We start from the raw sequence: 18,889 nt of genomic DNA, 5'->3' as shown, positions 1-18,889 counted from the left end.
ATGAGACTATGGAATAGATCCACTGGCTATTGAGATCTTTGGCGTTTAATGCTCATTAGGTTACTAACCTCCAGGGCCGTCTCCAAGAATTCAAAAAAAAAGTGAGTTTGAGACATAAAAAATGAAAGACCCTAAAAAACAAATTTAAACTCTTATATAAGTTAGACAAATGTGATAACAATAAAACAAAACAATTTTTTTAATCAAAATAATCTAACTAAAATACTTTATCGACTCATAGTGCTCTTCTAGCATTTTAGGGGACCTTGTCTAGAAAGCTTACAATAAAAGCCAAATAGTTTATTAACCATTTTTTAATACACTAGCTATGTTCTACCGGATAAATGTTTAGGCTTAGAAAACATGATATTTAAAAACATAAAAATAACAAAAAATTAATTAAGTGATTCATTAGCATAAATTGATTTAATCATATATCATTCAATCTATAATTATTTAATCAAATATGAATTTTTTGAATTTAATAATAAGCTTTGAATGCCAATTCTAAAACATAAAATTAGTAACAAAAAAGTCATCAAAACAAATTCTTCATAAATCAAAGTAGATTATAAATCAATTATACTAAACAAATAAACATATAAACTCAACAGTGGGCCTTTTAAAATTAATAGATCAGAAACTATATTAATATATAAAATACTTTTAGAAATTCGTAGGCCTTAAAGGAGGAGTGGTCCTAGGACTTAAGCCCTCCAAGCACTCCCCCATGCTCGGTTTTGTGTGAGTTATGGATACCGGTTTAGTGTGAGTTATTTGATTGCTTTTCGAACTAGTATGAGATTACTGTGGTCTCACAATCTGGCACTCCTTGTTGATTGTTACCCAATCAATTCCCACTTCAACATTTTACTTGCAGCTGGGTTGCAGCAATTTACAGCTTGAAGATTATTTTAAATACTAATACTAATTACAAAATTTCTTTTTTACACATGTTTAATCTATGATCCATAAGTCCATGACTTTTTGTTTACTAGTTTACTCTCATCACTCCTTGAAAACATTTAACTAGTGGTCCCTTGAGTAATATACTAACACTACATTAAAAAACTTAATAATCAGGAATTTAATATTAGTCCACGGATCATACAAACGCCCCTATAGAACCCTCGTGATGCCTTCCACATGATTTTCAAGCAGAAGGACGACTTGTACGTCAGATCTCCACTCACACAACCCAGTACAAGTAAATAATGCATAGTAAGTATAGCAGTATAGTACCATTATTCATCATGTACTCTTCTACTATAGTACCGTTATTCATCATGTATCATTAATTGGTCATGTTTGCACACCCAAACACCCACCAATACATCTTGTATAGGGTTATACGGGACGTATTGGTCCTCATATACCCCCGTATAAGACTATGTAAGAGAGTATACGAGGACCCAATACGTCCTGTATAGCAGTGGTAACTGTAGGGCCCACACCGACCAGCAATGAAGTCATCATACTCCAACCTCTGCTTTCACACTTCACCACCTTCCTCCGCCCCATCTCTCTCTCCGCCGTTGATTCTCAATCTCTCCGCCGTCTCTCTCTCTCTCTCTCCTACTCATTTTCACAGTAAAAATGCCATCTTTTTAGCCAATCTCCAATACCCATTTCACCATTTTCAAAACCCTTTAAAACCCACCTAGATTCATTAAATCAAGAAAAAACCCACGAATCTTTACGCCTAAATCGACACCAATCCCATAAATTTATTGCATTAATCATCGCCGGAATGCTGTAGCTTATCCCGTCGTAAAAATCCAATCTTTTTAGCCAAACTCTAATACCCACTTCACCATTTTCAAAACCCACCTAGATTTATCAAATCAAGAACAAACCCACGAACCTTTTCATCTAAATCGATCTCAATCGCATAAATTAACCCATTTTATCATCGCCGGAATGTTATAACGGCCGTGGACGGTGGCGAATGGGTTGCGTAATTTCTAACCTCAGCGCCAAATTCGCCTTCTTTCTTCCGTCACCACCCACCTACCAGATCAAGAAACAAGACGACGGTAAGTTATATGCTATTTACACATCGGCTGCCAGTGCCGGTGGCAATGACGGTGGTTGCTCTATTGATGTGTTGTCGTTACCCACTAGAAGGGGTAACAAGATTGTAGCTTTTTATCTGAAGAACCCATATGCAAGACTCACTTTGTTGTATTCTCATGGTAATGCTGCTGATTTGGGTCAACTCGTTGACCTGTTTGTTCAACTCAAAGCCAATCTCCGAGTCAATCTTATGGGGTCCTGAAGAAACACTAAGTGACCCCGGGCAGATTATAGGTGATCTGGGGGCTAAGTAATGTTTCCCACGAAGGTTAGGTCCAGCAGAGTAAGTTGTACTTCAGGGAACCTGCAAAACAGACACCGTAAGCTCGTCACTGAGAAGGGGGGGGTTCCTCCTTGTGACCACCCTCCGGCGTGAGAATCAGTCTATATTGCTCTTTGAATATAAAAGTATATGAATACTATTAGAGCAGTTATCAAGTAAGTTATACGAGATAGTAGATGATGAAATGATAATACCATTTGCTGTCTTTTATAGCCGAAGGTGGGTTTCCAAGGGGTTTAGCCGGCCCAACACGCTACCAACTGTAACCTATGCACGTGCCCTACCTGTGAGTGGTGGATAGGTAGCGGCTGACACAGAGCAGGCGTGCCGTGCACTCTTCGTCTTCTACCAACTGCAGGCTAGGCACGTGGTCTGGCAGGAGTTGGTGGGCAGGCGGCGGCTATTGGTCACAGTGCTGTGGCGTGCTGTCTGCCACGCTGCTGTCAGTGAGCTGTCGCATTCTTGGTCAGATCTTTTGTCTTTACCTCGTCAGGTATCACGCAAAAGATCCTCCATCATACGGACTGGCCCATTTTGGCGGGAGTTTTCCCCCTCCCGCCTTTGCTCATTCTTTCAGGTGACACTGAATATTTGTAAGTGTTAAGCCTTATGCGTGTAGCTATGCTGTGCGGGTAGCCTTCCCTGATGGCTTGTATCCGCAACTGCGGGAACAGGCGGGTTACTTTACCATTGGGAGGCTTTTCCCTGCGTATGCAGCTTGCATACTGCGCGTAGGCTTCTCTGAGCATGGTGGGTCCTGCGGGAGTAGATGGTCTTTGCGCAGACATCCCTGTTCAAGGTGAGTCATGCGGGACCAACTGAGCCCTGCTGGGACCTACCTCTTCAAGTCCCCCCAGTCCAATGTTCTTCTCACGAATGTCTAATAAAGTGAGGTGAATTTTTGGACTTAAGCAAAGGGTTTTGAAAAGGGGTTTTTGTAAGGTTTTCCATGGGGGTTCTTCCCGCGGAAGTCCTTGTCACTTGCAGAAATTCCCGAGTTTCCTGCTTGGTCTTTGGGTATGATGCGGGTAGGTCTGTAACCTCCTCGCAAGTCAGGAGCATTGAGTCTTAGTTGTGCGGATTCTCGCTGTGGTTCTGGTAGTTTTTGAACATAGTGATCAATTATGTTTAAACCACCAATTCCATCTTGGAGCCTCAAACAACGTAGTACTCGATGTTCCCGCAATGCGGGGATATTATTTCCGTTTTCACAAGCATTGCCCAGAAGATCCTTCCTGGTTTCAATTCTCAGCGGGTGCTAGGTATGTGAAGGGTTTTGCCTTTACACTGTACCTGCGTCCGTCTTACGGTTACTTTACTTCCAAGGTATTCCTGGCGTCCATTCCCTGCGGGTGCTAGGTATGTGAAGGGTTTTGCCTTTACACTGTACCCGCACCCGTCTTATGGTTACTTGGTTGCCAAATATTTTGGCTTCAATTCCCTGCGGGTGTTAGGTATGTGAAGGGTTTTGCCTTTACACTGTACCCACACCCGGCTTATGGTTACTTGTTTGCCAAGGTAAGGGGTATTTTCCCGCTTACTTTTTTGAACCTTAGTCTTCAAATTTTTAAATTTTGAAATTTGAAGAGTTGGATGGATAACAACCCAATACCTCAAACGTCGTGCGACGGTTTCTTCTGACTGTGTCAGGACGTGCCAGAAGTTATGGCGACATGACATTATGTGGTCATTCCAGTTGCTTTTTCAGGCGCGTGGGCACGGGATTTCGGGCGCGTAGCCGCGAAATCTCTGGCACACGTCCTTTTTGACAGCTGTTGCCAGTTTGCTTTTGCCACGCGTCATAGTTTCATTGCACCTTTGATTTCTCTCTCTTCCGTATTAAATTCATCGCATTAATTGCGATTGCTATATAAAGGGGGAGAGGGTTATTTGCAATTCACACTTTCCACTTTCATCTCTTCTTCTCCAGTAATTTCCGGCGAATTTCTCTTTTTCAGTAAAGCATTGCTCTGAAATCTCTTCTTTCTTCCACCATGTCTTCTCACGATGCTGATGATCAGAAGACTGCTGGCGAATGCCAGTGTTATCTTCCTGTCGAGCTGTACCAGTATATCGTCAGGAAGTTCATGCTCGAGTCTCTCGAGCCTGAGTTTCCTGAGCCCCACCATACTGTGTACGATGCCCCTAGTGGCAAGATCGGGGTTTTTGCTGCATTCTTTGTCTACGGGAACCTTAGGTTTCCGTTGACAAAGTTTGTGTACCGTGTCCTAGAGAGGCACGGTGTGCACCTGACAGAGGTGCACCCCATGGCCATTGCCAAGGTCCGGCACTTTGAGTGGGTGTGCCGGATACTGGGCCTTGAGCCCCTTGTTGACCGCCTGATGACCTTCTATACTTGGAGGTGCATCCAAGGGTGGTACACTCTTACAACCCGTATCAAGGGTTTAAAGATTTGTACCACCGAGCGGAGTCTTCGCTCATGGAGAAGAGAGTTCTTCTTTATATCCGCTCGAGCCATCCCCATTGCCATGAAGTTCAAGAATGGCCAGCCGCTTCCGAACCTTCCCGCCATCAACTACGAGGAGGCGGAATGGTTCGCGAAGATATCCCGGGTCCAGTCCCCGGTTTTCCGTTTTCCGGAGTCGGCGATGGTGATGCTGGGGATGAGCCGGGTGTGGAAGGCGGCGAATGCGGATAAGGTTCCGATCGTCCTTGAATATGGTTCGAACTCTACCCCTTATGGTATGTCTTGTTTCTTTTTTGCTGACTACGATTTTTTCTAACTTTCTTGTTGATTTCAGAGGGTAACGATCTTCAGTCGCTCCTGAATCCGCGGGAGGAAGATGGTCCTGCGCGGATGGGTACTCGTGCTCTGGACGAGAACGAGTTGCCCATCTTAGAGCAGACTGCGGGTCGGTTCGTGGAGGTTTACCCGCCAGGCCAAGAGATCCTGAGCCACCGACGGCCAGGTAAGCCTATCTTCTACCCTGAACCTCTCAATGCTGTGCCTGCTGCTGGAGTTCATGACATTTCTTCTTCTGAGGAATCCGCAGAAGGTCCTCCACTGGTGCGGAAGAAAAAGGCTGCCGTCGGGAAAGGCAAGGAGAAGGTGGCCTCTACGGCCGACCCGGTAGTCCTATCTGACTCGGAGTCAGATAATGCAGAGGTGGCGGGGAAGCCCGGTGGTGAGGAGACCACCGCTCCGGAGGCTGCAGGTGTTACCTCCGGGGAGGCAGCGACGACGACGGTTACCGGTGTCAAGAGGCCGGCTCCATCGGGTTCGCCCCCGCTCGTCCGTGCGTTCAAGCTCAAGAAACCCCGTAAGTACCCCCATAATTCTTGTCTAGATTTGTTGTTTCAAATAAATTTTTCTAACACTTTTGCTTGTGCAGGTGTGGATGTTGACGCATTCCAGGGTGGAGTTGGAGTAAGTATTCCCCCGCCAATGACGGTAGGCTCGGTCAGCCTTCCCGAGGCGTCGACCCAGGCGTCTACGCTTGCTTCCGCTGGTTCCAGCCTTCCTGAGGCTGTTCCAGCTGAGAAGGTGTCTCCGCCGGCCGTGAGTGCAATTTTTACAGCATCTTTCACGGAGCCGGCGGTTACTGTTGCTGAGGAGACGGCGCCAACAATGGCTACCACGGCGGCTGCCACTATACCTGCGCCACCGGCACCGACGGCCGGACCATCAGGTACGCGCCGGGCTTCCCGCCGATCTACGCCACCTTCCCGTCTGCCTGACCTGTTGGATGGATTTCCTTTAGGTTCAGGTGATGGGTTTGGCGGCTATCGGCCTGTTATTGACCCTACAGGTACGTAGGGTTCTTTTTTCTTTGTATATTTTTGTCATCTTTTCCTAACTGCCTTTGTTTCTTTTGCAGTGTCGGATTCCAATGAAGTGTATGTTCCAAGATGGAACATACGCCGAGGAACAACCCTTCGCACCCCTGTGGAGTGCGTGGACTGGGCTCGCCACGCTGCTCCTCATGGTGCGTTGGGGGAAGCCATGGCTAGCTACCAAGAGGGTAGGCTAACCAATGAGCTTCGGGTTCTCCAGGCCCGAACGCAGCCCCGCGTCGAGCTGCTTTGTCGTGAAAACGACAAGTTAAAAGCAGCTCGCGCCAAAGATGTATCTGAAGCGCGGGCTCTTCGGGAGGAGAACCGGCAGTTGGCCGCTGCCGCAGCCGAGAAGGAGAAGGCATTCAAGGCCCTCGAGGTTGAAGTCCAGGCGCGACTCGAGGCCCGCTCCAAGGCTGCCCAAGCTGTGAATGAACAGCTTCGGCTGGCCAAGGAGACTGCGCGAAACTCAACTGAGAGGGCTGCCAAGGCTGAAGCTGTTGCTGAGCCACTTCGCGAAGAGAATGAGCAGCTTAAATGCAAATTAAAGGCTCTTCAGCATGCTCATGACGCCTTGGCAATGGAAGATGCCAAGAAGCTGCAGGAGATCCTTGACCAGAGGGGGATGCTTGACCGTACTGAAAGGAAACTCAAAAGCGTCGAAGAAGCTGCCGCCAAGGAAGTTCAACTTGCCAACCTTGATAAAAGCGGAGCCGAACGTGCTTACAAAGAAAGTCAAGCTACCCTCCAATGGCTGCTTCGAGAAGCGTTGCCTGAGGTATCTTTATCTTTTTCTTTACGCTTTCCGCTCGTAATTAGAAAATGTTCTAACTTGTAATTTTCTTTTGTAGGTTGTGCGTCGGGTCCTTTCAGAGACCTCTTACGACGATGCAATGAGCGCAGCCCTCAACGCTTCTCATGAGGATGGGCAGAAGACTGGCTTCCTGCTTGGTCTAGGGTTTGCTGAGAGAGGCTTTCCGCCCTCCAACTTCCCTTTATTCAATGTTAATACTGAAGCTGCTTATGACCAAGCTGTGAATCAGTACGCTGCCTTCCCGCATCCAGTGGTGGAGAAGGTGAATGAAGCTGCTGCTGCTGATGATGGGCTAAGCATCCTTAAGGCTTTCCTTGGGCAGCCGCGCTCTGACGGTGCTGGTCCAAGCGGAGGTGGCCCTGAAGCCTGATCCTGAAGATCCCTTCCCACTGCTAGGATAGACTTAGCCTTGTATAGATTTCTTTTAGGCGGGTAGTTACCCAGCCATTCTTGTAATTGATTGTGAAATATTAATCTCTTTGCGTATAAGATTGTTATTTCCTTCCTTGGGTTCTTTGCTTTATAAACTTATGACTTGCATACTTAGTTTAAATTAGCAATTTCCCAAGTGTTTAGAATAAGAACCTTTGGACGTGGTTGATGATGGGTTAAAGTTTCGCCTCCTCCTTCGTGATTGTGCGGGTAAAACCGTCACTTGCACTTGGTAGGATGGCTAATCTTTACCCTCTATCTGACCTGCGTGTAGGTTTTCCTTTTCGAAATTTCTAAGGCATTAAGTTAAACCTTTGAACGTGGTTGATAATGGACTAAAGTTTTCGCTCCCTCTTTCGTGATTGTGCGGGTGTAACCGTCACTTGCACTTAGTAGGATGGCTTTAACTTTAGACCTATATCTGACCTGCGTGTAGGTTTTTCTTATCCTTTTTTAAGTGTTCATAAGTTAACCTTTTAACGTGGTAGACGGTAAGTTAAGTTTGGCTTCCTTGTTCGTGATTGTGCGGGTAAGACCGTCACTTGCACTTACAAGGATGGCTAAACTTTACCTACATCTGACCTGCGTGTAGGTTTTCCTTAGGACTTTTTAACATTTTGGCGTTGTGTTTATGCGGGTATTGCCGCCTTCCACACGCAACTACTTCTTCCCGTAAGGGAAGTTCATAGGTTACAAGCTATTAATACATCATGAAAGGAGAATCATTTCCATTAGAAGTGGCTCTAGGCCTTTTCTTTACAAGTTGGAATTGATCTACATATAACATTTGCGTAATTGAGCTCCATTCCATGTTCTAGGGATGGGAGTGCCATCGAGCCTTTCGAGCCGGTATGCGCCCTTTCCCAGAACTTCTTTGATAATGTATGGCCCTTCCCAAATCGGGGCCAACTTTCCTGGGCGTTGTTGGTTCGAAGCCTCGTTGTTACGCAGTATGTAGTCTCCTTCCTTGAAGTTGCAGAGTTTTACCCGCGTGTTGTAGTATTTTTGCATTTGTCGTTTGTAGTTTTCTTCACGCACGGCGGCTAAGTCTCTGCGCTCTTCGGTTAGCATAAGGTCTAACCGTCTTTCCGCATCATTGTCTTCTGGTTGGATTAAGACCCTTGGTGAGGGTAAACCGATTTCGACTGGGATCATGGCTTCAGTGCCATAAGTGAGACTGAACGGGGTTTCTCCCGTACTGGTCTTCTTCAGCGTTCTGTTTGCCCAAAGGACGTGTGGAAGCTCGTCCACCCAACCGGATCTATGTTCCAAGAGTCTTCTCTTTATGCCTTCGACGATGCTCTTATTTGCTCTTTCCACCTCACCGTTACCTTGCGGGTGTGCCACTGAGGTAAAGGTGTGGGTGATTTGAAGTTCTTTCAGCCACTGCTGTAGCTTCTTGTCAGCAAAGTTGGTGCCATTGTCGCTTACCAAATTCTGTGGAAGTCCAAAACGACAAATAATAAATTCCCAAATAAATTTTTTGATATGCTTTGCGGTTGTTTGGGCTAAAGGTTTCGCTTCTATCCATTTGGTGAAGTAGTCAATGGCTACCACTAGGAACTGAACATTCCCAGCTGCTGTTGGAAATGGGCCTGTCACGTCAATGGCCCACTTCTGAAATGGCCACGAGGAAGTGACAGGAACAAGTTCATTTTTCGGGCGATGCGTGTTGGGTGCGTAAAGCTGGCAAGATCTGCATTTTCTGATGTATGCCAACGCGTCCATATGCATCCCCGGCCAGAAGTATCCCGCGTTGTTTAGCTTGGCTACCACAGCGCGGGGGCCTGCGTGTACTCCACAGATGCCTTCGTGAACCTCCCTTAGGAGGTAGTCAGCATCTTGGTTGTCCACGCATCTTAACAATGGGCCAAGAAAGTTACGTCTGTAAAGGGTGTCATTGACCAGCTGATAATTCAGTGCTTTACAGCGTAGTTTTCTTGCCTGTGACTTCGACTCTGGTAACGTTCCTGCTTCAAGGTATTTTATTATTGGGGTCATCCATGTTTCTGTACCGGTTTGGATGACACAAATTTCCTTGTGCGGGACTGATGGTGTTTCGAGGAGTTCCACGCGGATGTCCTTTCCCAAGTGGGTGAAGGCCAGTGATGCAAGCTTGCTTAACGCATCCGCAGATTTGTTTTCGCTGCGCTTGACGTGTATCACTTTACAATCATTAAAATCGCGCATGATGGCTTTGGCCTGGGCAAGGTACAGGGCCATTGTGTCGTTCACAGCCGTGTACGTCCCGTTTATTTGGTTTGCCACTAGCATGGAATCCACATGGGCTTCCAAATTTTTTACACCCATTTTACGCGCAATCCTCAATCCGGCCAGGAATGCTTCATATTCAGCCTCGTTATTTGTACTTGGAAAATCCAGCCGAATAGCATAAGTATATTCCTGGCCTGCTGGATTTGTTAATTTTAACCCTGCGCCTGAACCCTCGTTACTAGCTGCTCCATCAGTGTAGAGTCGCCAGACCTCATTGATTTCGTGTGCTGGGGAGGGTTGAACCTCCTCCTGGCACTCTTTCTCCCGTGAAGCGGGGACTTCTGCAATAAAATCAGCCAGGACCTGGCCTTTAATGGCTGGTCTCGGCTTGTATTGAATCGCATATTCTCCCAATTCAATTGCCCACTTGGCTAGACGTCCCGATAACTCGGGTTTGCCTAGAACATTTGAGAGTTTGAAGTTGGTGAGAATAGTGATTGGGTGACCCTGGAAATATCGTCTCAACCTGCGTGAAGCGTGAATAAGTGCCAAGACCAGTTTTTCCAGGGTAGAGTACCGGGTTTCCGCGTCTGCCAGCACGCGGCTAACATAATAGATTGGCATCTGGATGCCTTTTCGTTCTACAAGCAGGACTGCCCCGGTTGCTCTATCTGTTGCGGAGAGGTATAGGATTAACTCCTCCCCCGCTTGTGGTGCTGTGAGTGTTGGGAGTTCGATCAGGCGTGATCGAATCTCCTGAAAAGCTGCTTCCGCTTCTGGTGTCCAGCGGAAGTGCGTTTTCTTTAAACAATTTCTTAGCGTTGACACAAATGGGAACGACCTATCCGCATGGTTTGCCAAAAAGCGGTTAAGCGCGACTAGTCGTCCATTCAGTGTTTGAGCCTGTTTTATGGTGGTAGGTGATTCCATTTTGACAATGGCTTCGACCTTTTCAGGGTTCGCTCTGAAGCCATCTTTAGTAATAATGACTCCCAAGAACTTCCCTTCTTCCACCCCAAATGAACACTTGCTCGGGTTGAGCTTCATGTTTATCTTTCTAAGTGTGTTGAAAGTTTCCTCAATGTCTTTCAACATCGCCTCTGGCTCGGGGCTTTTGATGACCAAATCATCCATATAGACTTCCAAGTTTCTCCCAATTTGGGCGTGAAACTCTTTGTCCATTAGTCGTTGGTACGTGGATCCCGCGTTCTTAAGTCCGAATGGCATCATTTTATAACAAAATGTGCCATCGGGCGTCCGAAAGGCGGTTTTGTCCTGGTCATCTACAGCCATGTGGATTTGATGGTACCCCTTATACGCATCCAAGAAGCATTTAAGGCGAAATGGTGCCACCGAATCCACCTTGAGATCAATTTCTGGCAACGGATAACAATCTTTGGGGCATGCTTTATTCAAATCTTTGAAATCTATGCACATGCGCCATTGTTTGTTATTCTTCGGTACCATTACGGGATTTGCAACCCACGTTTGATATTTGCTAACGCGCACGATGCCCGCATCAAGGAGTTCCTTGACTTGGGTTCTGCACGCGTTGGTTTGCTCGGGCCCCATTACTCTGCGCTTTTGTACGATCGGCGTAACGGCCGGATCGCATTTGAGCTTATGCTCTGCCTTACCCCGGGGTACACCAGTCATGTCGGCTGGTGTCCACGCGAAGATGTCTGCGTTTCGCTGCAGTAAGCGCTTGAGTAAGGTGCGTGTTGGATCAACAATTGTCGGGCCAATGGTAACGGCCTGATCGGGATATTTCCCATTGAATGCCCACTGTTCAGGTTCAGTGATGGTTTGTTTGGCCATCTTCGGTTTGGGTTTAGAGGAGACAGATGCGATGCATACCTGGGGAATGCCCGTGATCATCGCTACGCCTTCAGTTGTTGGCCATCCCATCATGCCGTGGACTGAGGATACCACGGCGTTGAATCTTGCCATCCCGTCTCTCCCGAATAGGATGTCATACGTATGATGTGGTTTTTTCATTACAACAAAATCCACATCCTCCGTGCGTGAATAATTCCCATCGGTGAGAGTGACGGGGAAAGATAGGATGCCCAAGGGAGTGTTCATGCTGCCGTCAAACCCTTCCATTGAAGCGTAGACCGTCTCTAGGCGTTCCTTGTCTTCATCGTCGAGCTTGTCGAAGAACTGCCTGTACATCACTGTCGACGATGCGCCATTGTCAACGAGGGTGCGGGAGGTGATGTAGTGCCCCAGCTGGCTTTTAATGACAATGGGGCCTTCTTTGTTTGGGCCTCCCGGCACTCGCGGGAAGCGCACTTCTGCTTCCTTCCATGCGCATGGTTCGGTTATCGGTCTCTTTCTTCCTCTGACCTTACCCTGGACCATGTTGATGCTAATGTCGACGGGCTTTCGTCCGTTACCCCTGTACCTGTTGTCGTTCCTTCCTCCCTTCTTGATAGATGCCACGAGGTGTGCGAGCCTCCCATCCTTGACAAATGTCTCGACGATGTCCCTCAAGGCTGTGCACTCCTCAGTGCTATGGCCCTTTGTCCCATGGAAGTCACAAGACTTGCTTTGATCCGCATTGGGTTTCTGTCGGATCGCTGGGGCTTTTGGCCATGGCAGTTTTTCCGTGGCAAATATCTCCGTGACGCTCTTGGTGAGTGGCGTCCAACGGTTTTTCCGGTTCGAAGGGTGCGTGTTGTCCCTTCCGCCAACCAGAGGGCGAGAGCTTGAGGGGGTGTCAAAGTTTATCCTTGACTGCCAAATACCTTGCCGCCTCTTTTTGTTTAGCCGGGCGGTTCTCACATTGTTCTCCCTTGTCCTCTGCGTGTAGAGGTTTGTATTCTGGGGGAGATCTCTTCCCAGCTGTTTCTCCGTTTCGGCAAAGCGTTTGGCTGCCGTCATTATGGCATCCCACGTGGATGGCATGCCGTCTTTACCCGTCAGAGTGCGGATGAGTTCTGGGTATTCAGCGCCCTGAATGAAAGCGGCGCGAACGAGGTCTTCACTGATGTTGCCCAGACTCAGCTTCTTGGAGTTGAAGCGGGTGATGAAGTCCAGTAAGGATTCATCCTCTTCTCTCACACAGTTGAGGATCGTCCACTGCTCCTCAGTGTGCTTCCTCTGTTGACTAAACTGTTGACTGAACTTGTTCTGGAAGTCTGCCCAGTCATAAATGTGGTGGACCGGTAAACGGTCGAACCATGCTCTGGCTGGTCCTACCAGAGTCATCTGGAACATGTAGCACCACGTGGGTTCCGTCCAGTTACTGACGGTTGCCCCCGCAATGAACCTGTTCAGATGGTCATCTGGGTCGGATATACCATCGTATGTGCCAATATTGGACATTTGTTTGGCACTCCTCGGGGCGATTGCTTCTGCAATGTCCCTTGCAAATTTTGACCTTCCTGCGTTTGTGGCAGTAGGTCTAAAGGCCTTGGAGAAGTCACGCGAGCTTTTTTCCGTGACTGGTTGGAATGCTTCCCCAAAATTCCTTTTTGGCTGGGGATCCGTTTCCTTACGCTTCCCTTTCGCCCTATGGCGAGGGTTCGCGTCGGTGTCGGAGTCTTCCCTCTCGGCGTCTGAGTACTCGTACTCACTACTCATGTTGAGGTGCTGGCGAGTACTACCGAATTCCTCAGCTTGTTGGACTGAACGCAAGCGTTCGTCCAATTCAGCCTGAAATTCTCTTTGACGTGCCTCGGCCCATGCCTTCACTTGATCAAGTGTTTGGCGAGGGGCTCGAGTTCGTTTTTCCAGCTGGGCATCAGTGAATCCCAGTGGAATATTTACTCCACTTGCCCCTACATGAGTGACTGGGGTAGTGTTCGTAAAATGTACTTCACTTGCCCCAGCTTGGGTGGCTGGGGTAGTGTTTGTAAACATTGTGTTGCCGGTGTTTACCCCAGTGGCTGGGGTTGTGGTTACCGGAATTTCTCTAGTCATCTTGGAAGTTTTGAAAAACTGGAGAAAGATGTAGTTCTAGCTTTATGCACGGATGGCGCCAATGAAGAAACACTAAGTGACCCCGGGCAGATTATAGGTGATCTGGGGGCTAAGTAATGTTTCCCACGAAGGTTAGGTCCAGCAGAGTAAGTTGTACTTCAGGGAACCTGCAAAACAGACACCGTAAGCTCGTCACTGAGAAGGGGGGGGTTCCTCCTTGTGACCACCCTCCGGCGTGAGAATCAGTCTATATTGCTCTTTGAATATAAAAGTATATGAATACTATTAGAGCAGTTATCAAGTAAGTTATACGAGATAGTAGATGATGAAATGATAATACCATTTGCTGTCTTTTATAGCCGAAGGTGGGTTTCCAAGGGGTTTAGCCGGCCCAACACGCTACCAACTGTAACCTATGCACGTGCCCTACCTGTGAGTGGTGGATAGGTAGCGGCTGACACAGAGCAGGCGTGCCGTGCACTCTTCGTCTTCTACCAACTGCAGGCTAGGCACGTGGTCTGGCAGGAGTTGGTGGGCAGGCGGCGGCTATTGGTCACAGTGCTGTGGCGTGCTGTCTGCCACGCTGCTGTCAGTGAGCTGTCGCATTCTTGGTCAGATCTTTTGTCTTTACCTCGTCAGGTATCACGCAAAAGATCCTCCATCATACGGACTGGCCCATTTTGGCGGGAGTTTTCCCCCTCCCGCCTTTGCTCATTCTTTCAGGTGACACTGAATATTTGTAAGTGTTAAGCCTTATGCGTGTAGCTATGCTGTGCGGGTAGCCTTCCCTGATGGCTTGTATCCGCAACTGCGGGAACAGGCGGGTTACTTTACCATTGGGAGGCTTTTCCCTGCGTATGCAGCTTGCATACTGCGCGTAGGCTTCTCTGAGCATGGTGGGTCCTGCGGGAGTAGATGGTCTTTGCGCAGACATCCCTGTTCAAGGTGAGTCATGCGGGACCAACTGAGCCCTGCTGGGACCTACCTCTTCAGGTCCGTTACCTAACTTTTCTTTTTAGTTCATGTTCCCCCAAATATTAACATTTTATTATTATTATTATTATTATTATTATTATTATTATTCAATCACTTTGTAACTTTATATGTGTGGTGTTTTTGTTTATTATGTTGTTATTATTTAGGTTTCTATTATCTCTAATTTAATCTTGTTTGGATAAAGTTTTGAACTTGATTCATTAGTCTTGGTTAGGGTGCTATATTTTGGTCATGATCTTGATGGGATATGGATTATGTTATTATTATTATTTTAAACATTGATTAGAAATTGGATTTGAGGTGGTTTAAGGTTTGAATCTAAGATGCCAAGAGTCATTACAAGACTTCTATGGTATATATATATATATATATATATATATAGCTAGCAAAAGGAGCCGTCAACACGAGTGCTTTCGTGAAACTATTCCGCATTTTCGTTTTGTTATCACGCTTCGTCTGTGATTATGGTTATGTTTCATGAATCTGTGGTCCGTAAATCATATTCTCATCATTCGCATCTAAAATGTGAAGTCATCAAAATTTCAAAAGATACCATGATAGATTGATAGATACACATATTGAGCTGTATAACTAGCAAAGGACCTGTAAACACGAGTGCTTCGTGGAACTATTCCACTTTGTTTTACGCTTTGCCTGTCGTTACCATTATGTTCTATGGTCCTTAAATCCATTCTCGTGTTTTTAGCTCTATTAATTATATCTTGTGGTGATAAAAAATTGGATCCAAGAAAAGAAAATGAAAGCTCTTATTTTATTAGAGTTTGCATCTTTAAAGGGACCATGTTTTAGTGATCAATAATCTTGGAAAAGGGTAAAAAAGTAAAACATAAATTTCTTGATAAATCTTGATAGAGATTGTTTTTGTTACCACATCTATCATTTTGCCAATTAGGGTTTTACTTTTTTGGTTAAAGATTTTTAGTGGAATTTTGACAGTTTTCTTTTACATTCTTTCATATTTGTTCTAGATTTTTTACTTCTTTAATACATGGCTTACAAAACCTTTTAGCTTGATTTATTTTGGACAAGATTTATGTTGGTGGTTGAACTTTAGGGGGCTTGGATACGATTCGACTACCTTTTCCAGTTCAATGTTTGGTATGATTATTGATTAATAATATTATCATTTTTTTGTCGGTTTTGTTTAACAGATATGATTATTCGGGCTATGGAGCGTCAACAGGCAAGGTAAACCCGCTCTTCTATTACTAGCAAAACATATATTATAACTAACACAAGTTATTTAAATTAAATCTGTTTTAAATATTAAAACTGTAACTTCACAGTTTGTGTAACTCAGTGTTTGGATTTATGATTTTAAACTGTTTATCTAATTACTTTTTAAAACGTACATCCACACGCCTCCTAAGTACAAGAAAATCTAGTCAAAACATTTGTATTAACGAAATGTCGAAAAGTAAAGAAAGTGAACTAATTGTAATTTTTCTATTTTTATTTTCAGCCAAGTGAGCTTAACACATATGCAGATATAGAAGCGGTATACGAGCGTCTGCAGACCGAATATGGGGTCAGCCAGGAAGACTTGATTCTTTATGGACAGTCGGTCGGAAGCGGGCCCACATTGCATTTGGCTTCAAAGTTACCTAGGTTAAGAGGTATTGTGTTACACAGTGCCATTCTTTCTGGCCTTCGTGTTGTTTGTCATGTTAATTGCAGATTTTGCTTCGATATTTACAAGGTGGCTTATTTGATTTACTTGCTGATTAAATAAAATGAAATTTGTATTTTAAATGAATTGTTGGTTATCGATGAAGCTAATAATGGTTTTTGATAATTGCAGAATGTTAACAAGATTAAAAAGGTCAAATGCCCCACACTCGTGATACACGTAAGTTTCCCCCTTCACGTATTGAACTCCCAAAAGCATACTACATCATTACCTATTTACTTAATTTTGTATTATTTGATATAACAAAAATCATAAAAGAATATATGATTTCGTATAATTGGGGAAATTGTAAATTTTGAAATTCAAATGCTACATAATTTAAAATTTTGACATTCTGAAAATTATAAATGTAAATAAAAATGTTGAAATCTAACAGTTATAAAACTTAAATATTGAGCTTTAAAACTTCTAAATTTATTTATAAAATTGTTATTTATTAATATATATAAGACTAAATTATTGCTAGAACAAAAAACAAACCTAAGTCGTTTAATTTTTCTTTAAATGGTTCATATTTTTTAAAACTTTTACTTCTTACATACAAATGTTTATGCTATGTACATAAAAAAACCATTAAACTATTATGTTCATATGTTTTCTTATGTATTTTTACACACGTGTAGGCTATGTGTAGGAAATATACCTACACATGATTTACACATGTGTAGGTTCTATAAATAAACGAATTTTGTTTATATATTTTTAAAGAATGTTAGAAGAGATGAATAAGCATTTCATTTCAACCACTTTTCTTGTATTTTTAAAAAGTTTTAAATTTGAAAAAATTAATGATTTATTTTGTTTCTTTTTTCCTCACAAAAATCATGTCTGTACCTAATTAAAAATATATATATTACATCCCCATGGCCCACAAGTGCCATTCGACCCTATTCTGCCACAAAAAACCTTGCCTCCGAAAAACGACCCAGTAGCCAAAAACATGGTCAAATGCCACATTAGCCTCACAAACACCCCTATTGATATGCCCTTATTGGTTTGACTTTATTTGACCTGACCTGGTTGGTTGCATGATGCTAAACCGACAGGGTATGGAGGACGACGTTGTAAGCTGGCTACACGGAAACCGACTATGGAAAAAAGCTAAGGACCCATACGAACCTTTATGGATCAAAGGCGGTAACCACTGCAACTTAGAACTCTATCCCGACTACATCCGTCATCTTTACAAGTTCATTTACGACATGGAAACCATGACCACCAAAATTCGACTCACAAAGATCAAACAAAAGCTCAGGTTACCAAGAAAGTCAAAGCCAAAAACCGGGAAGTCAACTGTCGGCTGCTCTTGTTGTTGTATAAGAGTCGGGCAGCCAAGTTGCTGCCTGGAATGCCCAAAACCTCATTGCCCAAAATGTTTGCAGCCCGGATGTTGTCTTACTTGGAAATTTAGTTGTTGCTGGTTGCCAAAGCCGAAATGCCAGGATGCGAAGTTACCTAAATGCCCTTCGTGTTGGAGATGTGGTTGCTTATGTTCATGCAAGTGCATGAAGTGTTCTTGTTGGTGATATTGGGTTGGTTTTTTTTGTGATCGGGTGGGTATACATTGTGTTAGGATTTGGAGCTGGGGGAGGTTATAAAGATGTATAGGTTTTTAATGTTAATGGGAGCCTGAAGATGGCGAAACGATAGGGATTTAGTGGTTTGATGATGACTCGTTCTTTTATGGATTCTTTTTTGTTTCAAGCGCGTTTTTGGTAATTCACAAGTTAGCATGGAATGGTATAAAGTATAAACCTTGTTAATATTTGGGCTAAACAAGCTTGGGTGATTTGAAGCGTGGCTAAGGGGGCCCAACGCAACTTTTAAATACATTGATAGGTCGATGCGGCATGCTTGTAAATCGTCTTAAGCGACATGGTTTTATACATATTTAAATTAAATATGGATAGTAACTTTTATTTTATTACGTTAAATGTCTTATTATTTTTTACCCGTGTTTAATAATTCGTGTTAATGATAATGTTAAATGTGTATTGCCTTTTGTGCTATGGAATTGCTTATATATAATTGTGTTAAACGTGCCATGCCATTCGTTTATTGAACCAGTTGCCTTTAGTCAAATTAACCAAGTGTGTCAAGTTGTATAACCTGCTTAAGTATATCCGCGTTAGTGTGTAGGAAATGACACTATGCCGTATTCGAGTTGGGAAAAATGTTAGTGGTGGGTCCAACTTTTTTTTTTTTTACCCGTGAAGTGATTGCGCTGCCTTTAAGGCCGTGTGAAACATATGTTTCCAATTCCGGATCTTATGCTTTAACAAAAGAAATTTCTATCCACCTATAGCGGCCAACAAGCCCAATTTATGATTTTAGACCAACAATTTCCGCATCATTTTTAGTTGGGTAAGATGCTCATGAATCATGATTTTGACACATGATTACTTGAATGTCTGAATCTGAACAACAAACATGATATGAATATTGGTGATGATTTGACACATGATTACTTAAATGTCTGAATCTGAACAACAAATGTAACATGAATATTGTGAGTTGACACAAATTTGACCGGTCTAAATCGATCTTTTATATATATATATATATATATATTTATTTTATCTTTTGCATATTAATAAATTATTATGAGTTACAACAAAACATACATGCGCATATAAAAATG

General features: G+C 44.3%; 1 protein-coding gene across 1 annotated transcript; it reads left to right on the top strand.

Moving 5' to 3' along the window:
- Nucleotides 1–1,769: 1,769 nt before the first annotated feature.
- Nucleotides 1,770–17,978, top strand: LOC143557636 (uncharacterized). The gene is made up of 5 exons (XM_077046669.1): nt 1,770–2,271; nt 15,710–15,746; nt 16,021–16,257; nt 16,360–16,407; nt 17,295–17,978. Exons 1-5 carry the CDS (start codon nt 1,949–1,951, stop codon nt 17,772–17,774), a joined length of 1,125 nt encoding a protein of 374 aa, XP_076902784.1. The 5' UTR covers nt 1,770–1,948; the 3' UTR covers nt 17,775–17,978.
- Nucleotides 17,979–18,889: the final 911 nt, after the last annotated feature.

The sequence above is a fragment of the Bidens hawaiensis genome, unplaced genomic scaffold (assembly GCF_021521415.1).
Source record: "Bidens hawaiensis isolate Kalapana, Puna unplaced genomic scaffold, B.hawaiensis_p1.1 tig00019079_1, whole genome shotgun sequence".
NCBI lineage: Eukaryota > Viridiplantae > Streptophyta > Magnoliopsida > Asterales > Asteraceae > Bidens > Bidens hawaiensis.
The sequence above is the reverse complement of the archived record's forward strand: the minus strand, read 5'-3'. Positions and strand labels throughout refer to the sequence as shown.